At 40.7% G+C, this 24,576-nt stretch overlaps 1 protein-coding gene across 1 annotated transcript; it reads right to left on the bottom strand.

Moving 5' to 3' along the window:
• Window positions 1–8,023: 8,023 nt before the first annotated feature.
• LOC115163260 (NF-kappa-B inhibitor zeta-like) lies at window positions 8,024–23,521 on the bottom strand. The gene is made up of 7 exons (XM_029714986.1): window positions 23,406–23,521; window positions 21,579–21,725; window positions 21,182–21,242; window positions 17,656–17,814; window positions 17,352–17,441; window positions 16,943–17,075; window positions 8,024–8,518 (listed from the first exon to the last, which is right to left on the bottom strand). Exons 1-5 carry the CDS (start codon window positions 23,439–23,441, stop codon window positions 17,437–17,439), a joined length of 408 nt encoding a protein of 135 aa, XP_029570846.1. The 5' UTR covers window positions 23,442–23,521; the 3' UTR covers window positions 8,024–8,518; window positions 16,943–17,075; window positions 17,352–17,436.
• Between the last annotated feature and the right edge of the window lie 1,055 nt (window positions 23,522–24,576).

The raw sequence follows: 24,576 nt of genomic DNA, 5'->3' as shown, positions 1-24,576 counted from the left end.
TTCTTTGTGGACTGTTATTACAATACATTGTTATTACACTGTTATAGAAGTCAGACAGTTTACATCAGTGTTGCTCAATCCATTCCTGTGGGACCCACAGAGAGAGTGCACTTTTCTGTTTTAGCCCAGCTAACACACCTGATTCTATTCAAGGGCAGGATTTCCAAGCCTTGTTCATGTAGCTTAATGTATCTTCTGGAAGACTAGTTAACGGTGGACTCAATGTCTGTCAAAGTCCAGCGAATAAACAACAATGTTGTCAAGGTAGATCAAGAGGGAGTCTCACCATCGGCCCAGACACCGCTGTGTCAGAAGCCTTACACAGGCCGAAAGGTATCCGCTCAAAGACATAGAAACCCAATGGGGTGGTAAGGGGCATTGTAGGGGCATTATGCAGACCGGAAGGTCAAACTCGTAGACATCCAGCGGAGGAAGGATAAGAAAAAAGACGGGGGCGTTACACAGGCTGAAAGATTCCCAGTCAAACTCGTACAGACCCGACAGTGTGGTAAATACATCATCTGTGGATCTAGCCTGGTAGGACCAACGTGATTGCTGCATTCACCATTCTATTTCACTTCACATATTACAGAATAGTGAATGCAGCGATCAGGGTGGTTTCACCAGGCTAAGGTGGATCCATCTTGACCAGCCAATATGTCGGTCTGTAGATCTGAAGGAATCAGATTGGTGTAGCAATATGGCAAAACCCTGAAACCCTTTATAGGTGTAGTACTGTATCACTATTTTGTAACACTTATTCAATTCCTTCATATCCCAAAAGCCTATGCATTCTATTTGGGCTGTACTCTCAAAGTCATAGACAAGAGTAGGATGTGAGATGCCCCTTTCTTCTATGTCTGTTTTGAACCAAGATTTCACTCCCTCTGGTCTGGTTGGCTGCATTGCAGGGAGAGGAAGTACATATATTTTTTACCACTAGAGGGAAGACTAAGGAATCATGACGCATATAATGATGAAAATTAGTAAATGTTCTGTTTACCATAAAATCTTGTGTTTTTCATAGAAATATGGGACATTTTACAAACACAATTTCTACAATGCTTGCAAACAGTCACTACGGTAGTAGGAGATCACTCTAGTGTAAAGTCAGGGAGGAAAACATAGAAAGTATCAGGATAAAGGTAAGACCCAGATGCAGACCGTATCGAAGTAACAATGTTATTACAGCAACAGGGTCAAAGGTACAGAACGGCAGGCAGGCTCAGGCAGAGTGGTCAGGCAGGCAGGCTCAGAGTCAGAACAGGCAAAACCATGAAGATGAGAAAAGAGAGACTGGGAAAAAGTAGGAGCTGATACAAAAAACACTGGTTGGCTTGACAAAGAAGATGAACTGGCAACAGACAAACAGAGAACACAGGTATAAATACACAGGGGATAATGGAGAAGCGGGGCAACACCTGGAGAGGGGTGGAGACAATCACAAGGACAGGTGAAACAGATCAGGGCGTGACAGAAAGGGTCATTTATACATACAGTACCAGTCAAAAGTTTGGGCACACCTGCTCATTCAAGGGTTTTTCTTTATTTTGACTATTTTCTACATTGTAGAATAATAGTGAAGACATCAAAACTGAAATAACACATCAAATCATGTAGTAACCAAAAAAGTGTTAAACAAATCAAAATAGATTTTAGATTCTTGAAAGTAGCCACCCTTTGCCTTGATGACAGCTTTGCACACTCTTGGCATTCTCTCAACCAGCTTCACCTGGAATGCTTTTCCAACAGTCTTGAAGGAGTTCTGCCATATGCTGAGCACTTGTTGGCTGCTTTTCCTTCACTCTGCAGTCCAACGGTCACGTCCTGACCAGTAAAGGGGTCATTTTGTTATTGTAGTTGGTCAGGACTTGACAGGGGTGTGTTTCTTTTGTGTGTTTCGGGGTTTTTGGGTTATGTTCTATGTTAATATATTTCTATGTTTGTTCTAGTTTTTCTATTTCTATGTTTAGTTTATTGGGTTGACCTTCAATTGGAGGCAGCTGTTCCTCGTTGCCTCTAATTGAAGGTCCTATTTAGTAGGGGTGTTTTCCATGGGTTTTGTGGGTAGTTGTTTTCTTTGTATAGCTGTGTAGCCTTACAGGACTGTCATTCGTTTTCTTGTTTTGTTTAGTGTTCACGTTTAAAAAATAAAAGTATAAGTATGGACACTTACCACGCTGCATATTGGTCCGATATTTCTTATTCCTCAGAAGACGAAGATTATGACACCAACTCATCCCAAACCATCTCAATTGGGTTGAGGTCGGGTGATTGTGGAGGCCAGGTCATCTGAAGCTAAAGTAATAATCTACTGCATACCCAGAGGACAAAGGCACAATGAGGAAGGCTGGTATCTGTCTCTTGGAGTGACAACCGAAGTTCCTAATCTCATCCACCACCACTAGGAGGGTGTGTGAAACATCTCCATATCTATCCTATAGGGGCCTCTGAAAGTATGAGGCAATCTTATACAATTCTTGCAGATCAGGGAGAGATAGAGGGAGTTGCTGGAATTAATAAAAATGTATACCTCGCTCTAGTGCTTCACTGTCTTCTCACAGGGTGGTTGGGTGATATACTCCTCTTGTGTTTTGTGATTCAATTTGTATTGATAGTATAGCACATTTGGAGGTTTATTCAGTTATACTTGCAGTTAGTTCAGTAAACATTATATATTTTATCAGATGGACAGAAACTTGAGCAGAAAAAATGCCAGGGTAGTAATTCATGTCTTCACCACAAGATGTCCAGCTCAGCTTTGAAGACCCTCAAAAGTGTGACTACAGATGTGAATTGCAGCCATACCACCCTGTATCCCACTGCTGGCATTCCTCTGAAGCTAAAGATGGTTTGGCCTGGTTGATCCTTGGATGGGAGACCAGATACTGCTGGAGGTGATGTTGGAGGGACAATAGGGGGCACTCTTCCTTCTGGTTTAAGAGTTCCAGAGCAGTGAGGGTTGGGGGTACTGCTCTGTACAGCCTACCATCCATCAGATCAGATATTAAGATAAAATCCTGATTCTCTAAAATCCTGATTCTCTCACCCAGGTGGGTGCTACACATTGGTAATGGAAGAGATGAGTTAAGCCCCATACAATGTAAAGAGCTTTGAACACCTGGAAAAGTGTTGTATAACTTAAACAATCCCTTATTAAAGCATCCTATGTCTTCTCTGTAATGTTTCTGGAGGTGTCAATCACTGTTTCGATGAGCTAAATGGGTTTAGAAACATCAATCTTTCTAAGACCACAATCTGTATGCTTTGCATGGAAAGTATTCAAGAGGCCTTGAACATACAGTATGTGTGTTTTATATTGTCTTTTATGTCTACCTATAATGTCTTGACACTAATCCTATAGTGCGCCATTGTACAGTAAAAGTCACCCCTCCAATTATCCTATTATAGCTGTAGTTAACCAACCAGCACAGTACTGTAGACAGGGATACATTTTGTTTAGTAGACTTTTACAGTGGTAGAGAGCGGGAGACAGTGGTAAACAGAGGGTAGAAACAGCATAGATCAACTCTCTTTCAACTCTCTGAGAGTTGTTCATGTGGTTGCTTGGGGGCACTGCCTTTATCATCTGATAGATCACTTTTTAGATTGTTGGATATTCACAGCGGCAGACACGTAATAAAAGGCCTATCAGATCCTGAGAAAAGAGGTGACTAACATTGGCCGTATTGTAACCTATCCCTGGAAGAGGGGATTTCACAAATCTGACTACAAACAAGTCATATTCCAGAGAATATCAAATCAAACTTTATTTGTCACATGCGCCGAATACAACGTGTAGACTTTACCGTGAAATGCTTACTTACAAGCACTTAACCAACAGTGCAGTTCAAGAAGAGTTAAGAAAATATTTACCAAATAATCTAAAGTAAAAAATTATAAAAAGTAACACAATAAAATAACAACAACGAGACTATATACAGGGGGCATGGGTACCGAGTCAATGTGCGGGGGTTCAGGCCAGTCGAGGCAACCTGCACATGTAGGTAGGGGCGAAGCGACTATGCATAGATAACAAACAGCGAGTAGCAGCAGTGTAAAAAACAAATGGAGGGGGGGCGTCAATGCAAATAATCCAGTGTCCATTTGGTTAATTTAATATATTTTCCAGATTTACGGTGTTAGAGAGATACACCGGAAATTCTTCTGATTCTAATTCTCAGATGACTGGATTGAGTTTATACAGGTATTCTGCTACAGACATGACAAATCTGACAGGAGATACTGGCACTGTTTAAAGTGCCTGACCTACAGATACATTGTGAATAATGTCAAGGCACCCAGGCCCTAGATTTGTTTGTTAACATAGTAATTCCACTACACTGTAATTTATGTGAAATGTCAAGTTAATGGAAATATGAAACTTGTTTATCCTTAAAGCACTAACCTTTAAAGATGAATTTTTGTTTGTGATAAGTCAAGCCCTAAATAACACCATACATGGTAACAGTAACATCATGTGATTCGTAGTGTTATGTTTACACTGGGTCAAAACTGAAGTCGTCTGCTTCTTACAGCAAAGATGATTTTAATACCTTTTTAAAAAAAAAAAAGCTTTCTCCAAAAGGTACTTGAAAACGACTTCACCGTTCAACATACCATTGTATGTTATTGTATTCTAAGCCATTCTGCTTACATCAATTTCTGTAAGCAGATAATTAAAGGAATCAAAGCTGAACTCAAGTCTAAACTGATAACAATATTCAAAGTTACACAAAACTGTTGGAAAAGATCCTGAATTCTGTCAAATGTCCATCAAGATTAACATTGGTCATTTTTTTAATAGTGAAGTTATATTGTCACACATGTTTATTCTACCACATAGATTGATCTGATACAGCAATAATCTATTGAATGTAAACTTCAGTTTAGAGGCATCTGACGGGGGCTATAATATTAAAGTGAAATATGTGACATTAATTCACTGATCTATCATTCTATGTGAAAATGCAGCATGATCAACCCATGTTGGCTTTGAGCATAAGTGCATATTATTAATTTTACTTTAGGAAAAACAGAGATGAGTTATGGCTGATACTGAAGTCTATAGCAATCCTACCAAACCACTCTGAGACTTGCCGTTTGACCGCAGGCTTCCGTACACTCTATTTCATCTCGTTCCAAAAATTATTTAAAGAACGCTTGTGAGAAGCAAGCAGGTTCTGACTTTTTGGTCAATTTTATTTTTTAAACTTTTTTTATTGAATATCTGAAACATGCAATATACTTGCAGTGAAGCCGCTCAACAACTACATCATACCAGTCATCTAACAGACTCCCATTCTGAGCGACACACAGAAGCATCCGGGGTCAATGCCCTGCTCAAGGGCACATTGACAGATCTCCCACCAAGCCAAAAAACGTGAACCCAAACCCTCCAAGATCCCCCCCACAGTTCCCCAATAGCTGTCCCTCAACCATTCGAGACCCCTCCCACAGTCCCCCCAAGAATAAAAATACAAATAAAAAATACAATTAATTCCATTCCCCACCCCCAAGAACCCCCCAATGCACCAACAACCAAGAGAATAAACTAAAGAGAAAAAAGAAAAAGACAGAAGAAAACAGCAAACAATGCACATTTAAAAACATATATAAATAAATAAATGAAAATAAAAAACAAAGGACATCAAGGAGAACTAAAATCCTAACAGCAATTCCAACTGTATATGTTTGTCTGCATGTCTGGCACTATTACATGTAAGTTTATGCTTTACATACCAAGTGTTGACATCGATTCCTTGTAGAGATGCCACACCGCTGCTTTTATCACATGAGATGGCAGCAGCTTTCCACCAAAGTGTATGTGTATGTTTCCTGTGTGGCATCCTGGTAAAACATTCTTCATAGTTGTTGATGAAGTTCACAACTCCCTGCAAGTCCTCATTCTTCAGGTGTAACCTGTTCTTGCTTGGACCGGCTCCCTTTTTGATGAGGCATTAGACCATTCTCCTTGTATGACTGGTGGAGGAGAGTCAGGCGTGTTCTACTGACACTGAAAGACAAATTCCAGATACAAATATTTTAGCATTGCTGTACAATAGATGGCTATAATCACCGCCAGACATACCTGGCTAACTTGATGGGTCATGTAATCATCTGGCGAAGTGCAGTCTTTTGTTTAGACATGTAGCTAGCTAGCTAGCTAGCTAAACAATCAACCATAATCTCAACCAATAGAGTAAAAGCAATACAAACCGATTGTTATAACTAGCTAAAGCCAACCAACTAGGTTCAATGTTAGTTAGCTACAGTGAGGGAAAAAAGTATTTGATCCCCTGCTGATTTTGTACGTTTGCCCACTGACAAAAAATTATCAGTCTATCATTTTAATGGTAGGTTTATTTGAATAGTGAGACAGAATAACAACAAAAACATCCAGAAAAACGCATGTCAAAAATGTTATAAATTGATAAATGAGGGAAATAAGTATTTGACCCCCTCTCAATCAGAAAGATTTCTGGCTCCCAGGTGTCTTTTATACAGGTAACGAGCTGAGATTAGGAGCGCACTCTTAAAGGGAGTGCTCCTAATCTCAGTTTGTTACCTGTATAAAAGACACCTGTCCACAGAAGCAATCAGTCAATCAGATTCCAAACTCTCCACCATGGCCAAGACCAAAGAGCTCTCCAAGGATGTCAGGGACAAGATTGTAGACCTACACAAGGCTGGAATGGGCTACAAGACCATCACCAAGCAGCTTGGTGAGAAGGTGACAACAGTTGGTGTGATTATTTGCAAATGGAAGAAACACAAAAGAACTGTCAATCTCCCTTGGCCTGGGGCTCCATGCAAGATCTCACCTTGTGGAGTTGCAATGATCATGAGAACAATGAGGAATCAGCCCAGAACTACACGGGAGGATCTTGTCAATGATCTCAAGGCAGCTGGGACCATAGTCACCAAGAAAACAATTGGTAACACACTACTAAAAAAACTTTAAAAAATACTAATAAAATGTAAAATGTACGCCGTGAAGGACTGAAATCCTGCAGCGCCCGCAAGGTCCCCCTGCTCAAGAAAGCACATATACATGCCCGTCTGAAGTTTGCCAATGAACATCTGAATGATTCAGAGGACAACTGGGTGAAAGTGTTGTGGTCAGATGAGACCAAAAGGGAGCTCTTTGGCATCAACTCAACTCGCCGTGTTTGGAGGAGGAGGAATGCTGCCTATGACCCCAAGAACACCATCCCCACAGTCAAACATGGAGGTGGAAACATTATGCTTTGGGGTTTTTTTCTGCTAAGGGGACAGGACAACTTTACCGCATCAAAGGGATGATGGACGGGGCCATGTACCGTCAAATCTTGGGTGAGAACCTGACCTCTGTGATTGCCAACAAGGGTTTTGCCACCAAGTACTAAATCATGTTTTGCAGAGGGGTCAAATACTTATTTCCCACATTAAAATGCAAATCATTTTATAACATTTTTGACATGCGTTTTTCTGGATGTTTTTGTTGTTATTCTGTCACTCACTGTTCAAATAAACCTACCATTAAAATTATAGACTGATAATTTCTTTGTCAGTGGGCAAACTTACAAAATCAGCAGGGGATCAAATACTTTTTTCCCTCACTGTAGCTAACATTAGGCTATAACTAGCAATGAAATGGCTTTCTGAGATACAAATAATATTACTACCCAGATCATACACGTAACGTTAGCTAGTGAGCCAGCCAGCTAACGTTAGCTAGCTAGCTAACAGTATGCTTTAACTTGGAGTCTTTTGTTTAGCCATGTAGCTAGCTAGCTAGATAAACAATAAACCAGAATCCCAATCCATATAGTACTAGCAATACAAACAGTTTGTCATAGCTAGTTAACGCTAACAAACTAGGTTCAATGTTAGTTAGCTAGTTAACATTAGGCTATAACTAGAAATGCAAATGACTTTCTAACAAAATGTATAATATCTGAAAATGTAGCCAGAATCTTACCCGTATGTAACAGTACTCTTCTTGCGTTGTGTACAATCAATCATCGACACGAACTCCAACTTGTAACACCAGTCATGGAGCTTTATTCCGATAGGAACAGCACAAAATTGCACGTCATGCAATGCACGGCTCACCATCCAACTCTGGACTCACGCACGCTGGTTTGGTGCTTGTTCACTGGGCAATGTAGTTACCAAAATAATACAATTACAATATAATATCTTTAGCAATGTACCTGATAGGAACAGCACAAAATTGCACGTCATGCAATGCACGGCTCACCATCCAACTCTGCACTCACGCACTGTACAAAATATACAACCCCCCCACCAGACACAGTAAGTTGCTAGCTAGTATTAGCTGGAATTCTCTACAACAAAATGCACAACAAATATTCATCAAAAACCGCTGCATCTTATGTGTGATGTTCGAATAACATTTACAAACAAATTGATATAAATTGTACATTTAAATCATCACTGGGGAGTATAAAAATCACTTTTGATGTACAGTGCTTTGCAACCAAAAACTTACCGCTGGTTTGGTGCTTGTTCACTGGGACAATTCTAACTGAAACATCCTCCCTCGTAAGCAAGCTACGCAAACCCGCCAATAAGATGCCATGTTGAGTAGGTGAAGGCAAGACAAAAATAAAACTAAAAACCCATTGGCTTAACAATAAAGTGGCAAGGGGAATCAACAATATAACCCTGTTACACGTATATATGGATGAACACTTCATGGCAGACTGCAACCCCTTTCATTAAATAAGACATACTGTGTCGTTTCCGTTTTGTTTGTACAGCTTGCTTGGCCCATTGCGTCAAGTCACTCTGACCGTGTGCAATGCCATAAGAATCATCAGATCTTTCTCCCACTCTGTCACGGATGCCATGGTTTCCCTTAATTTGAAGATATAATCCGGAGAAACACTTTTGCGGTTATCCATGATATCTTTAAAAAACTGCAGTAGAAAGGATTATCTACACATACCGAGCAGCTCATGTTATAGACAGAAGGTGCTACATGGCAGACCAATCCAAACTCATCTCTCGGCATGTCCAGTCCATTTATTATCTCAGCCAATCATGGCTAGCAGGAAGGTTTTTGACTTTTTCCGTGGCTAAATCAACTAGGCTCGTAATTTAACAATTGTATTTTGTATTTACAGATGGCATACAAGTTTGATATTAAGGCACACGAAAGTTCACATGTTCCAGAAGGCATTTCTGCCAAAAAAGCATTTTAATAAAAATATTTGTGAGCTGGTGACGTGCGACATACGCCTAGTTTCCTGAAACGAGTCACAAATGGAGTGTCTTGGATTTACGTACAGAATAATATGAAATGCTGAGACAAGGTTGCGTGAATGAAAATGTAAACGTGTGAGATCATTGTGGATCTGGCCAGCAAGACTCTGCAAATTATACATTATAGAATTCCTTACAATATGGAGAGCTGAACTGTGTAAGAATGGCACCAACACTGTAATCATCGGACTGAAACAAGGCAAAGGCCATCAGGTAAAATTGCTTTAATCTTTAATAATAAAGGTCATGGGAAAGTGGTATAAACAAATCAACTTAAAAGGGGCCAAGCACCAGCTATGTAGCCATACAGAAACTGTGCACCACCAGTAACATCTTATACACTCAGGCATCACTAAACTCAAAGATGTGAGTGACAGCCCATCATTCGTTCAACAACACTCCTCCTGCAAGACTAAAACAAACTTATAGCTGCTTGCGTTCCTATCAGTTTTCAGCTTATTCGTTGATCAACAAAGCCTTGAGACAACCAGTCTAAATTAGAATTGCACACAAATACATAAATAAAGAACATGGACGGCTACAGTATTTTAGCATGACTCCATTGTTACCGTGGGCTGAATCCTAATCTCATCTCCAGCCAGCTCTCTCTCTGTCGAACCGGAAGCAATTGAGCCAGGGGACGAGGTTAGCTGAATGGTAACCTGAGATCGGTGTGCTTAACTTGATTATTTTAGTTTGAAAATCTCCAATCAATTCCAAAGGTCTGGGTTGTGCATATACTCTATCTCATCTAGCTCTTTCTGAATAAAAAAAACAATATTGAACAAATGTATACAAATACATACAGTAACTACTCATTCAAGGACTTTTCTTTATTTTGACTATTTTCTACATTGTAGAATAATAGTGAAGACATTAAAACTTAGGAAATAACACATATGGACTCATGTAGTATGCCAAAAAGTGTTAAACCTTGTTAAAAGTTAATTTATCAAATTAATTTCATTTTTAATGCGTTTGAGCAAATCTGTTATGAAAGGTATTTGGTGGTATACAGAAAATAGCCCTATTTAGTAAAAGACTAAGTCCATATTATGGCACGAACTGCTAAAATAAGCAAAGAGAAATGACAGTCCATCATTACTTTAAGACATGAAGGTCAGTCAATATGGAATATTTCAAGAAAGTTTCTTCAAGTGAAATTACAAAAACCATGAAGCACTATGATGAAACTGGCTCTCATGAGTTCCACCACAGAAAAGCAAGACCCAAAGTTACCTCTGCTGCAGAGGATAAGTTCATTAGAGTTAACTGCACCTCAGATTGCAGCCCAAATACAGTTGAAGTCGGAAGTTTACGTACACTTTGGTTGGAGTCATTAAAACTCGTTTTTCAAACACTCCACAAATGTCTTGTTAACAAACTATAGTTTTGGCAAGTCGGTTAGGACATCTACTTTGTGCATGACACAAGTCATTTTTCCAACAATTGTTTAGAGACAGATTATTTCACAAAAAAATCACTGTATCACAATTCCAGTGGGTTAGAAGTTTACATACACAAAGTTGACTGTGCCTTTAAACAGCTTGAAAAATTCCAGAAAATGATGTCATGGCTTTAGAAGCTTCTGATAGGCTAGTTTACATAATTTGAGTCAATTGGAGGTGTACCTGTGGATGTATTTCAAGGCCTACCTTCAAACTCAGTGCCTCTTTGCTTGACATCCTTGGGAGCAATTTCCAAAATCAAATTCAAATCAAATGTATTTATATAGCCCTTCTTACATCAGCTGATATCTCAAAGTGCTGTACAGAAACCCAGCCTAAAACCCCAAACAGCAAGCAATGCAGGTGTAGAAGCACGGTGGCTAGGAAAAACTCCCTAGAAAGGACAACACCTAGGACAAAACCTAGAGAGGAACCAGGCTATGAGGGGTGGCCAGTCCTCTTCTGGCTGTGCCGGGTGGAGATTATAACAGCACATGGCCAAGATGTTCAAATGTTCATAAATGACCAGCATGGTCAAATAATAATAATCATAGTAGTTGTCGAGGGTGCAACAAGTCAGTAACACAAGAGTAAGTGTCAGTTGGCTTTTTCATAGCCGATCTTTGAGAGTATCTCTAACGCTCCTGCTGTCTCTAGAGTGTTGAAAACAGCAGGTCTGGGACAGGTAGCACGTCCGTTGAACAGGTCAGGGTTCCAGCAGGTCTGGTACAGCAGGTCTGGGACAGGTAGCACGTCCAGTGAACAGGTCAGGGTTCCATAGCTGCAGGCAGAACAGTTGGAACTGGAGCAGCAGCACGGCCAGGTGAACTGGGGACAGCAAGGAGTCATCAAGCCAGGTAGTCCTGAGGCATATTCCAAGGGCTCAGGTCCTCCGAGAGAGAGAAAGAAAGAAAGAGAAAAAGAGAGAGCATATTTAAATTCACACAGGACACCGGAAAAGACAATAGAAATACTCCAGATGTGACAGACTGACCCTAGCCCCCCGACACATAAACTACTGCAGCATAAATACTGGAGGCTGAGACAGGAGGGGTCAGGAGACACTGTGGCCCCATCCGATGAAACCCTCGGACAGGGCCAAACAGGTAGGATATAACCCCACCCACTTTGCCAAAGCACAGCCCCCACACCACTGGAGGGATATCTCCAACCACCAACATACCATCCCGAGACAAGGCCGAGTATAGCCCACAAAGATCTCCGCCACGGCACAACCCAAGGGGGGGCGCCAACCCAGACAGGAAGACCACGTCAGTGACTCAACCCACTCAAGTGACGCACCCCTCCCAGGGACGGCATGGAAGAACACCAGTAAGCCAGTGACTCAGCCCCTGTAATAGGGGTAGAGGCAGAGAATCCCAGTGGAAAGAGGGGAAACCGGCCAGGCAGAGACAGCAAGGGCGGTTCGTTGCTCCAGCTTTTCCGTTCACCTTCACACCCCTGGGCCAGACTACACTTAATCATAGGACCTACTGAAGAGATGTGTCTTCAGTAAAGACTTAAAGGTTGAGACTGAGTCTGCATCTCTCACATGGGTAGGCAGACTATTCCATAAAAATGGAGCTCTATAGGAGAAAGCCCTGCCTCCAGCTGTTTGCTTAGAAATTCTAGGAACAATTAGGAGGCCCGCGTCTTGTGACCGTAGCGTACGTGTAGGTATGTACGGCAGGACCAAATCGGAAAGATAGGTAGGAGCAAGCCCATGTAATGCTTTGTAGGTTAGCAGTAAAACCTTGAAATCAGCCCTTGCCTTAACAGGAAGCCAGTGTAGGGAGGCTAGCACTGGAGTAATATGATCAAATTTTTGGGTTCTAGTCAGTATTCTAGCCGCCGTATTTAGCACTAACTGAAGTTTGTTTAGTGCTTTAGCCGGGTAGCCGGAAAGTAGAGCATTGCAGTAGTCCAACCTAGAAGTAACAAAGGCATGGATTAATTTTTCTGCGTCATTTTTGGACAGAAAGTTTCAGATTTTTGCAATGTTACGTAGATGGAAAAAAGCTGTCCTTGAAACAGTCTTGATATGTTCTTCAAAAGAGAGATCAGGGTCCTTTACAGTTTTATTTGAGACGACTGTACAACCATCCAGATTAATTGTCAGGTTCAACAGAAGATCTCTTTGTTTCTTGGGACCTAGAACAAGCATCTATGTTTTGTCCGAGTTTAAAAGTAGAAAGTTTGCAGCCATCCACTTCCTTATGTCTGAGACACAGGCTTCTGCGAGGGCGATTTTGGGGCTTCACCATGTTTAATTGAAATGTACAGCTGTGTGTCATCCGCATAGCAGTGAAATTGAACATTATGTTTTCGAATGACATCCCCAAGAGGTAAAATATATAGTGAAAACAATAGTGGTCCTAAAACAAAACCTTGAGGAACACCGAAATTTACAGTTGATTTGTCAGAGGACAAACCATTCACAGAGACAAACTGATATCTTTCCGACAGATAAGATCTAAACCAGGCCAGAACTTGTCCATGTAGACCAATTTGGGTTTCCAATCTCTCCAAAAGAATGTGGTGATTAATGGTATCAAAAGCAGCACTAAGATCTAGGAGCACGAAGGTACCACGTTCATCTGTACAAACAATAGTACGCAAGTATAAACACCATTTCACAAAATAGATGGCATCATGAGGAACGGAAATGATGTGGATATATTGAAGCAACATCTCAAGACATTAGTCAGGAAGTTAAAGCTTGGTCGCAAATGGGTCTTCCAAATGGACAATGACCCCAAGCATACTTTCAAAGTTGTGGCAAAATCGCTTAAGGACAACAAAGTCAAGCTATTGGAGTGGCCATCACAAAGCCCTGAACTCAGTCCTATGGAAAATGTGTGGGCAGAACTGAAAAAGCGTGTACGAGCAAGGAAGCCTACAAGCCTGACTCAGTTACACCAGCTCTGTCAGGAGGAATGGGCCAAAATTCACCCAACTTATTGTGGGAAGCTTGTGGAAGGCTACCCGAAAGGTTTGACCCAAGTTAAACAATTTAAAGACAATGCTACCGAATACTAATTGAGTGTATGTAATTGAGTGTACTTCTGACCCACTGGGAATGTGATGAAAGAAATAAAAGCTGAAATAAATAACTCTCCCTGCTATTATTCTGACATTTCACATTCTTAAAATAAAGTGGTGATCCTAACTGACCTAAGACAGGGAATTGTTACTAGGATTAAATGTCAGGAATTGTGAAAAACTGAGTTTAAATGTATTTGTGTCACGTCCTGACCATAGAAAGCTGTTATTTTCTATGGTAGAGTAGGTCAGGGTGTGACAGGGGGGGTGTTCTAGTTTAGTTTTTTTATGTTGTCAGGTTCTAGTTTTGTATTTCTATGTTGGTTTTTGTTTGGGATGATCTCCAATTAGAGGCAGCTGGTCCTCGTTGTCTCTAATTGGAGGTCATACTTAAGTAGGGTTTTTTTCCACCTGGGTTTGTGGGAGATTGTTTTTTGAGTAGTGTATGTTTCAACTCTGCGTCACGGTTTGTTCTGTTGTTCTTTAGTTTATGTTTATGTATCGCATAGTTTCACAATATAAATAAAATGTGGAACGACACACACGCTGCACTTTGGTTCGCTTCTCCTTACGACAACCGTGACAATTTGGCTAAGGTAAACTTCCGACTTCAACTGTAAATGCTTCACAGACTTCAAGTAACAGACACATCTCAACATCAACTGTTCAGAGGAGACTGCGTAAATCGGGCCTTCATGGTCAAATTGCTGCAAAGAAACTACTACTAAAGGACACCAATATTAAGAAGAGACTTGCTTTGGCCAAGAAACTCGAGCAATGGACATTAGACCGGTGTAAATCTGTTCTTTGGTCTGATGAGTCCCAATTTTAGATTTTTGGTTCCAACCGCCATGTCTTTGTGAGACGCTGAGTAGGTGAACAGATGTTCTCTGCCTGTGTGGTTCCCACTGTGAAGCATGGAGGCGGAGGTGTGATGGTGGGGGCGTGCTTTGCTGGTGACACTGTCAGTGATTTATTTCAAAATCAAGGCACACTTAACCAGCATGGCTACCACAGCATTCTGCAGATATATGCCATTTCATCTGGTTTGCACTTAGTGGGACTATCATTTGTTTTTCAACAGGACCATGACCCAAAACACACCTCCAGGCTCTGTAAGGGCTATCTGACCGAGAAGGAGAGTGATGGAGTACTGCATCAGATGACCTTGTCTCTACAATCACCCAGCAGCCAACAAGTGCTTAGTATATGTGGGAACTCCTTCAAGACTGTTGGAAAAGCATTCCTCATGAAGCTGTTTGAGAGAATGCCAAGAGTGTGCAAAGCTGTCTACTTTGAAAAATCTGAATTATATTTAGATTTGTTTAACACTTTTTGGGTTACTACATGATTCCATACATGTTATTTCATAGTTTTGATGTCTTCACTATTATTCTATAATATAAAAAAGAAAGAAAGAAAAACCCTTGAATGAGCAGGTTTGTCCAAACCTTTGACTGGTATTCTGCCCTACCAAGCAAAAAGGCAGTAACTACTCAAAGTGTGGAACTGAGAAAAATAGCTTTTATTATTGTTTTTTATTGGTTTCACAGTAACCTTATACAGTTACTGCTAACATGACCCAATTTTCTCCAAAACACAATACAATAGAGGCATGATACTTGTCCACATGATTAAGCATGTATTTACTGTATCAAAAATGACATTAACACATTTTCCACCAAATGAGCAGTTCCTTGGTAGGGCAGTATAAAAACCTTGCATACCAAACACCAGCATACAGATAATGGTCTCTTTATAGTGGGAGAAATAGTTACTTTTTAATTTCAAATACAATAACTACACCACTACAACTACATAGTACTATATGTGTAATAAAAATTACTAACAAATATACTACTACAACTACAATAAGAATAAGTGCAAATAAAAACTGCTTTAAATTGTTGGAGGTGAAGTGAAGCTAGCTACATCACAACCATTATTTACAAAAACAATGCAGTGCAAACCACGAAATATTTTTAAGTGAAGAATTTAGCTCCTTTCAGGGACTAATAAAGTGTTATCGTAAAGTATGCGGTATACAACCAGCATAACATTGGGATTATAAAATGAGAAAGGATTTTAGTCAAGGAATTCAGGGTTAACACCCAAGCTCCACCATAACAACAAAGATTAGACATTCATGGCTGTACTAGTTGACTAGTTTACCTGACTGCCATCTGAATGTACTGTCAACCATACAAAAAGAGCAATGCTGATTTACTGTGTAAAATAAAGAGCAACTTTTTTGGTTCATAGTAAATCATATTTGGTGAATGTCTTTAAGATAGTCTACTAAATTATTTTTTAAAAAGATAGTTCACTACAATTTCAAAAACCTGTTACCACACACAATGCCACATGCCTTGAATGTGTCTAGTACGAGATGACCATGTTGGTAATATAACATGACACCAGCCAAAAATGTATAACAAAAGTGTAATATGTAAATTCCTATGTCTCCTGTGGAAACGCCACAAAGTACAATGTAGTTTTATTTATGCCAATGACTGTGCCTGTTCCACTACTTTTTTTGTTTTGAACTTGCAATGACCCTCTCCATCAGCTGAGATGAACTTATGGGTTGCACCTTTAACGTTCACCATATAGGCCTATATACATATAAGAACATTGTTGATAACCTTGGTATTCATTATAGAAAAACGCACACACTCGCACACACATACACACAGACACACACACAGACACACACGTATAATTGGTGTCATACTCCACACACCTTTGTAATGTAGTATGATAGGAGAGTATTCACCCGTGTAACAACGTCTTGGCGACTTGGTTTCTACTTTCCAGCCTAAACTGGCTGCTTTGAACATGATCACTTTCCCTCCTAGAAGTAAGTGTGTAAGAATATGACTCTCGTTGTATTACATACAACACAAATATCACATTTACCAAATAACATTTAGCGTAACTTGCATTTACATGTTGTTACTTTAATGTAACAAACAGTGGAAGTTTCACAGAAACCAGCGAATGTGCAATCAAAGTCTTATTGCAAAACACTCAATTTCCAATCGTGTTTTAGCTTACATAAAACTTTGGATGCTTTACATAAGAACTGTACCTTGCCTTGAAGAAAGCCTCTTACTTTTAAAGCCACCTAACAAAGAATTAGGTATTACAAAATTAAAGACTTTCTGAACCACATTTACCTTTTTCCAAGACACGTTCAAGCTTGAAACATTTGCTGTCAGTTCTCTGGTATGCCTTGCTTGGCAGATGCACACATCATTTCATAAGGAACAGCTATGTGGATGGACACCCAATCTAGGTCACATAGTTCCCCTAAGAAAGAGATTAAAACCAAATTAAAACCATGAATCTAATAGATTTTGGAAATTACTCAATTTATCGAGGACCCTATGAAATCAAACTGTAACCAAATAAAACTGTGTTTTTCGATACATCAAAAACAGCAAGAACAGCAAGAAATTATCATTTGCATTTGTGTGTTCAATAAAACAGTGTGAAACAAAGATAAACTCAAATGTAGAGTATTTTTTTATCTACAACCCCCCATCGCAATCGTACGAAAAATACTGAAGTTTAGAAGTAGCTTACCTTACTGGGTCTGGAGACCACTCCTTGCATAAACTTGCAGGACTCCATTTTGCTTCCCACATCATTTGCATTCTCCCCACAGCGATTATCCTGAGGGAGAGTAGTTGACAGCATTTTTATCTCCTGCACTTTAAGGCTTAAGCAAACAGAGCATGAATGGTTCTTTAAATACTCCAGGATCTACCGTATATCTTTGTGTGGATTCATTCAAACTTAATACATTCTTAGCTTAATAACTTAAATGAACACATTATGACTTCCAAATTCCAAACTTTAGCAGCCTATATCATCCGTAGACACTGACCAGAGTGTGATGGTAGCTTCCCATTTGCAGCAGACAGTGTTTCCATTATCTGCTTCTTGCGTAGTGTGTGGAGTCTCATCTGACTGGGGGCCACACTTCTCTCCAGCTCTCGCACTGTGACGTTCAGAGCCACTGCTGCACACTGAAACACACTGAGCCCTGACCACAATACATACCAAGCACAGACATGAGGCAGTGTAGAATAAGACCAACCACCCAAAATCTATCAAAGTATGTAAGGGAAAGGGAATTTAACAATGGAAGAAACATGAGTTATGACAATGACATTCTGGTAATGGACTTTTCAATGTATGGTGCCTTCAGAAAGTATTCACACCCCTTGACTTTTTCCACATTTTGTTGTGTTACAACCTAGGTTTAAATTGATTAAATTAAGATTTTTAAAGTCAAAGTGGAATAATTTTGTGGTGCATTTTTCCAAATGAATTACAAATTTAAAGCTGAAATGTCTTGAGTCAATAAGTATTCAACCCCTTTGTTGTGGCAAGCCTAAATAAGTTTGGGAGTAAAAAGTCACATAATAAGTTAAATGGACTCAATCTGTGTGCAATAATAGTGTTGAACATGATTTCTGAATGACTACTGTGGCAGATGAATCAGAATTAGTTGGGTAACATAGATAATTGAGATGTTTTATTTGCATAATATGCTTATGTGAGATACTTGTCATTAGAATGTATCCCTTTGGACTCTGGTGTTGACAGTTGCACATCTTCCCTTAGCTAGGGCTCAGTCACTTGGGGCCCAGAGAGGGGAGAGGTCAGGCTTGTCTTTCACATGTCCCTGGTGCTATGCAGAATATCAGAAAGGGAAGAGGACAGAATGGAATATTGTCTTCATATGTGAATGTGTCTTTACCTATTCTTAAACCATGTGAAGGGATGGTGTGATTAATGGGGAACCAATTATTTGTCTCCACAATGTCTGTGCGCAAGTCAGTCCCCTCAGTGAGCTTGTCCAGGAGTGGGATCAAGAGGGGGTTTACTTGAGATGGGAGTATCTAGAGTTGACAATTGATATATGCCATTGGAAGAGTTGGTGTTTTTGTACTATGTAGTACCAGGAACGAGATTAGAACCTTGTCTTAGGGACCAAACTGAACGATAATTTATAGCAAATGTTATCTGGCTAAGGGATACTCCTTTCTCAAATATAAAGTCCCTTTGTGAACTGTTTCTAAGATCTGTTGTTCGTCATGTACGTTGAGAGTGGTGTATCTTGGCTATAAAAGATCTTTGTACTGTCACAGCTGTTGTGGAAGAGAGAATGGGACCAAGGCGCAGCGGGTTGCGTGCTCAACATATTTATTAAATAAAATGAGAACACCACGGAAAAACAATAAACAAACTAACGACAGGAACAGAGAAGCAGGAACAGAGAAGCAGGCTCAACAAAAGCAGTGCTCTCAAACAACTACCCACAAGTGACAAACAAAACACACACCTATTTATAGGACTCCCAATCAGAGGCAACTAGAAACACCTGCCTCCAATTGAGAGTCCAGCACCCAACCTACACATAGAAAAACTACCCTAGAACATACACATAGAAATACAAACATAGACCAGTGACCAAAAAAACCCGTAATACATAAATCAACTACCCTCTGCCACGTCCTGACCAAACTACAATAACAAAATATCCTCTCTACTGGTCAGGACGTGACATGTACTTTTGTGTTGTCACTTTTCTATGGTTCATTAGAGATAGCGCATCATTGAAAGTCAAGTGCTTTTGCAAAGCTCTTATTATTAAAGATGTAGTTTAAGTATAACTCCGACTGGTGTGTGAAGTTTGTAACTCCTCATTTGGTAATGCAGAAATTAGCCACCACACTACCTCATCTCTGTATACCACACATACAATTATCTGTAAGGTCCTTCAGTCGAGCAGTGAATTTCAAACACATATTCAACCACAAAGACCAGGGAGGTTTTCCAATGCCTCGCAAAGGAGAGCATCTATTTGAGCATGGTGAAGTTATTAATTACACTTTAGATGGTGTATCAATACACCCAGTCACTACAAAGATAAAGGCATCCTTCATAATTAAGGATAAAAAAGAAACTGAAAATCCTAGAAGATAACCTGGGCCAAATTTTCACTGGAGTTGCTTACCAAGAAGACAGTGAACGCTCCTGAGTGGCCGTGTTACATTTTAGACTTAGATCTGCTTGAAAATCTATGGTTAAAAAAACTACCATAAATGTCTGATTAGTGGAGTGCTGCAGAGATGGTTGTCCTTTCCCGGAAGGTTCTCCCATTTCCACAGAGGAACTCTGGAGCTCTGTCAGAGTGACCATTGGGTTCCTGGTTATCTCCCTTTTCCCCCGATTGCTCAATTTGGCTGGGCGGCCAGCTCTGGGAAGAGTCTTGGTGGTTTCAAACTTCTTCCATTTAAGAATGATGGAGGCCACTGTGCTCTTGGGGACCCTCAATGCTGCAGAAATGTTTTGGTACCCTTGCCCAGATCTGTCCCTCGACACAATCTTTTCTCGGAGCTCTACGGACAATTCCTTCGACCTCATGGCTTGTTTTTTTCTCTGACATGCACGGTCAACTGTGGGACCTTACCAAATCATGTCCAATAAATTGAATTGACCACAAGTGGACTCCAATCAAGTTGTAGAAATATCTTAAGGATGATCAATGGAAACAGGATGCACCTGAGCTCAATTTCAAGCCTCATAGCAAGGGGTCTGAATTCTTATGTAAATAAGGTATTTCTTTTATTTTAAAAAATTTGCAAACATTTCGAAAACCCTGTGTTCGCTTTGTCATTGTGGGGTATTGTGTGTAGATTGATGAGGAAAAATATTAATTTAATACATTTTTCGAATAAGACTGTAACGTAACAAAATGTGGAAAAAGTAAAGTGGTCTGAATACTTTCCGAATGCACTGTATATGCCTCAATCCCAAATGAATGGAAAAGATACACTATAACATTTCATGATTTTGTTTGGTGCTTATCTTTTCCATTAATTTGTGGTTGAGGCATATAGCTCACTACTAATGCCGTGGGACATGGATTCATCTTAACGTTTGACTACTTTTGAGGTCTGAATCATATGACAAACTTTAATTTTGGAGTGAACAATCCCTTTAATAAAGGTGCAATATGCAGAAATCCCTCCGCCATTTCCTAGTTGCTAAAATTGTGATAGTTCGCCTAATTTCAGTTTTTGTGACAAAACAAGCAATTGTACCATCTAAACCACTGTGAAATAGATTTTCAATAACCAAAAAGATTGTATTTTCAGCTGTTTGAAGCTGGTGTACAAAACCAAAAGTAAAAGAAAAGTAAAACTACACTTAAGAACGGGAAGCATAGAAATAGCCCACATAGAACAGATCTACCACTTCTTAGACTTCCTTTCAATGAGAATGACAGATTTATAACGCCCCAGAATGTTACATATTGCAGCTTTAAATATAACTCGCATTAAGAGTTTTTTATATGGAAGGTTCTGAACAGAATCTGAAAACAAGAAAGCCAAACATACCATAATTATTGGTATCTTCGACATCTACATAAATCCCTTCTTTCATCATATTTTTCATAACCTAAAAGAAGAAATATGTATATCATTAGAAAGATCAAACAGCATATAGTCTTGCAGAGGTTCAGGGTATCAATTTCATTGTGGGAACTAATCATTGTTTACCTTTGTACACAGTAACATGACAAACACGTTTCCTGGGTTGTGAAGGTGCTGCAGTAGGCTATACCTTATATAATCCTAATGACAGGGTAGCATGTTGAAATGTAACATTTAAAATACCTCCCAAAAATACTTCAAATACTCTACTATCTCAAGTCATCGGAGCTAACCTTCAAAGACCTCAGCTCACACAACAGGTTTGGTCTGTCAATATTGCATGTCAGTTGGCTGTATTTACCTCTAGAACTCGAATGTATCCATTCTCACCACTGAGATGCAGACAGGTCTTTCCACATCTGTCCTTCTCGTTCACACAGGCATCATGGCGAATCAGATCATCCGCCATCAGGTGTTGGTTCTTCTGTGCAGCCAGGTGAAGCACAGTCTGGGAACAGAAGTCAGGGGCTTAATCAACTATTTGGCAGTCATGTTTTGATTGGTGAGCAATTCTGACGTAGCTCAAGCTATATCAGCTATGTCACTGATTTTATACAGTAGTGCAGAGCGATTAGTAGTGCTTACTGTTGAGTGATTACATTTCTGTAATTTTTCGGTTTATAAACAAGTAATTGATTGGCGTCGGATCAATTATTTGAATTCCATTTTGTTCGTGTTTTTTCTGTGAGCTCGATGTGCAGTTCCCAATTCAAGCCCATATTGTACGATCACTGCAATGTAGCGCGCCATCTTTTCTGGTCTGCGTGGAGCAGACACGGAGACATCGTCAACTGAGGGAAGAGAGAACACGCGAGGGATAGAATACAGTTGCTGTGTGAGGTATCTCTACCTGAAAACACATGATTTAAGTGATTGATACTTGGTATTCAGCAGTCATTAAAGTATGCCTTATTTACTTTGAAGAACTATTAAAATAGTGTTTTTGTCAGACAGCATAGGCAGCAGCTCTATAGAGATTGGTTTCCAAGATGGCGTAGCAGCGTTTGTTTATGTCCCATTTTTGTCCCGTGTAAATATTAAGCTTTTTTCGTTTTCTGTATACATTTCAGTCTCTTTTTCCATTTTCGAATAAAATATACCTTCCTGCAACCTGCCTCACCCAACGTAGTACGGATCTGCTATTTCTTTTAGCCCTTATAACTGGAACCTCCATCAAAAGCTAGCTTTCAGAAGCTAGCCAGGTAATTAGCTACTAGCTATTTAGTCATTGTGAGCCACTGCTAGCAGTCTTTACCTTTAGCACAGACACCAGCCGCTTTAGCCTGGATAGCCCGGATAATATCTGCCAGTCTACACATCGCGATATCAGCCCTGAGCATATCGGACTGCTTTTATCCCACTACATCACCGGATTCCTTATGCAAGCTCTGGACCATTACACTAGATCATCGCAGCTAGCTAGCTGCTAGCGAGTGGCTATCGTGGCTAACACCCTTGTCCAGAAGCAAGCACCAGTTAGCCTCGAGCTAGGCCCAAGCCCCAGCTAGCAAACGAAGTACACCAACTACAATACCTCTCTTGCCAATTGGCCTGACCCCTTTGTCGACACGGAGCCCCGCCGATCCATCACGACTGGTCTGCTGACGTATTTCGGCCGATGTGCTCTCAACTGGCCTCTGCGTCGTTGATGTCGGTGAGGATCCAGCTACTAGCCCCGGCCCGCTAACTCTCTGAGCGCCGTGTCTCCTGCTCGCCTAGCTTAGTGACGACTGCCGAGCAGCTCCCAGTTTTGTCCATTGCTGCTTATTGGACCCTATGATCACTCGGCTACACAGCTGATGTATACTGGACTGTTCATTAACACTGTACATCTTTTTATTTATCTGTCGGCCCCACTCAGGCCCTGTGTGTAGCTAACTGGCCATCTCTGCCCATTCATCGCCATTTACTCGTTATTGTTGTCTTAGTTGTTTACCCGTTGTTGTCTTAGCCCTTCCAATCATCAGCTTTGATTGCTTTATGCCTCCCCCTAATGTCAATATGCCTTGTATACTGTTGTTTAGGGTAACTCTCATTGTTTTGTTTTACTGCAGAGCCCCTAGTCCCGCTCTACATGCCTCGGTTAGCTCCCTTGCCCCACCCCCACACATGCGGAGACCGCACCTACCTTAACTGCCGCTTCCAGAGATGCAGCCTCTCTCATCGTCACTCAATGCCTAGGTTTACCTCCACTGTACTCGCACCCTACCATGCCCTTGTCTGTGCATTATGCCCTGAATCTATCCTACCACGCCCAGAAGTGTGCTCCTTTTACTCTCTGTTCCAAACGCACTAGACGACCAGTTCTTATAGTCTTGAGCTGTACCCTTATTACATTTACATTTACGTCATTTAGCAGACGCTCTTATCCAGAGTGACTTACAAATTGAAAAGCCTACACACCCTTATCCTACTCCTCCTCTGTTCCTCTGGTGATGTAGAGGTTAACCCAGGCCCTGTGTGTCCCCAGGCACTCTCATTTGTTGACTTCTGTAAACGGAAAAGCCTTGGGTTCATGCATGTTAACATCAGAAGCCTCCTCCCTAAGTTTGCTTCATTCACTGCTTTAGCACACTCCACCAACCCTGATGTCCTAGCCGTGTCTGAATCCTGGCTTAGGAAGGCCACCAAAAATTCAGAAATTTCCATCCCCAATTACAACATTTTCCGTCAAGATAGAACTGCTAAAGGGGGCAGAGTTGCAATCTACTGTACAGATAGCCTGCAGAGTTCTGTCTTACTATCCAGGTCTATGCCCAAACAGTTCGAGCTACTATTTTTATAAATCCATATCTCCAGAAATAAGTCTCTCACTGTTGCCGCTTGTTATAGACCCCCCTCAGCTCCCAGCTGTACCCTGGACACCATATGTGAATTGATTGCCCCTCATCTATTTTCAGAGTTTGTACTGTTAGGTGATCTAAACTGGGATATGCTTAACATCCCGGCCGTCCTACAATCTAAGCTAGAAGCCCTCAATCTCACACAAATTATCAAGGAACCCACCAGGTACAACCCTACATCCATAAACATGGGCACCATCATAGATATCATCCTGACCAACTTGCCCTCTAAATACACCACCAGGATCTCAGCGATCACTGCCTCATTGCCTGTGTCCATTATGGGTCCGCGGTCAAACAACCACCCCTCATCACTGTCAAACGCTACCTAAAACACTTCTGCAAGCAGGCCTTTCTAAACGACCTGGCCCGGGAATCCTGGAAGGATATTGACCTCATCCCATCAGTAGAGGATGCCTGGTTGTTCTTCAAATGTGCCTTCCTCACCATCTTAAA

Source organism: Salmo trutta, chromosome 26 (assembly GCF_901001165.1).
Source record: "Salmo trutta chromosome 26, fSalTru1.1, whole genome shotgun sequence".
Taxonomy (NCBI): Eukaryota; Metazoa; Chordata; class Actinopteri; order Salmoniformes; family Salmonidae; genus Salmo; species Salmo trutta.
The sequence above is the reverse complement of the archived record's forward strand: the minus strand, read 5'-3'. Positions and strand labels throughout refer to the sequence as shown.

Coding starts and splice junctions, on each gene's coding strand:
- LOC115163260 (XM_029714986.1), bottom strand. CDS start 23,441: ATGAGAGAGGCTGCATCTCTGGAAGCGGCAGTTAAG. Junction 21,243..21,578: donor GATACATTCGAGTTCTAGAG/GTAAATACAGCC, acceptor TTCTTCTTTTAG/GTTATGAAAAATATGATGAA. Junction 17,815..21,181: donor CGAAGATACCAATAATTATG/GTATGTTTGGCT, acceptor TATTGTGGTCAG/GGCTCAGTGTGTTTCAGTGT.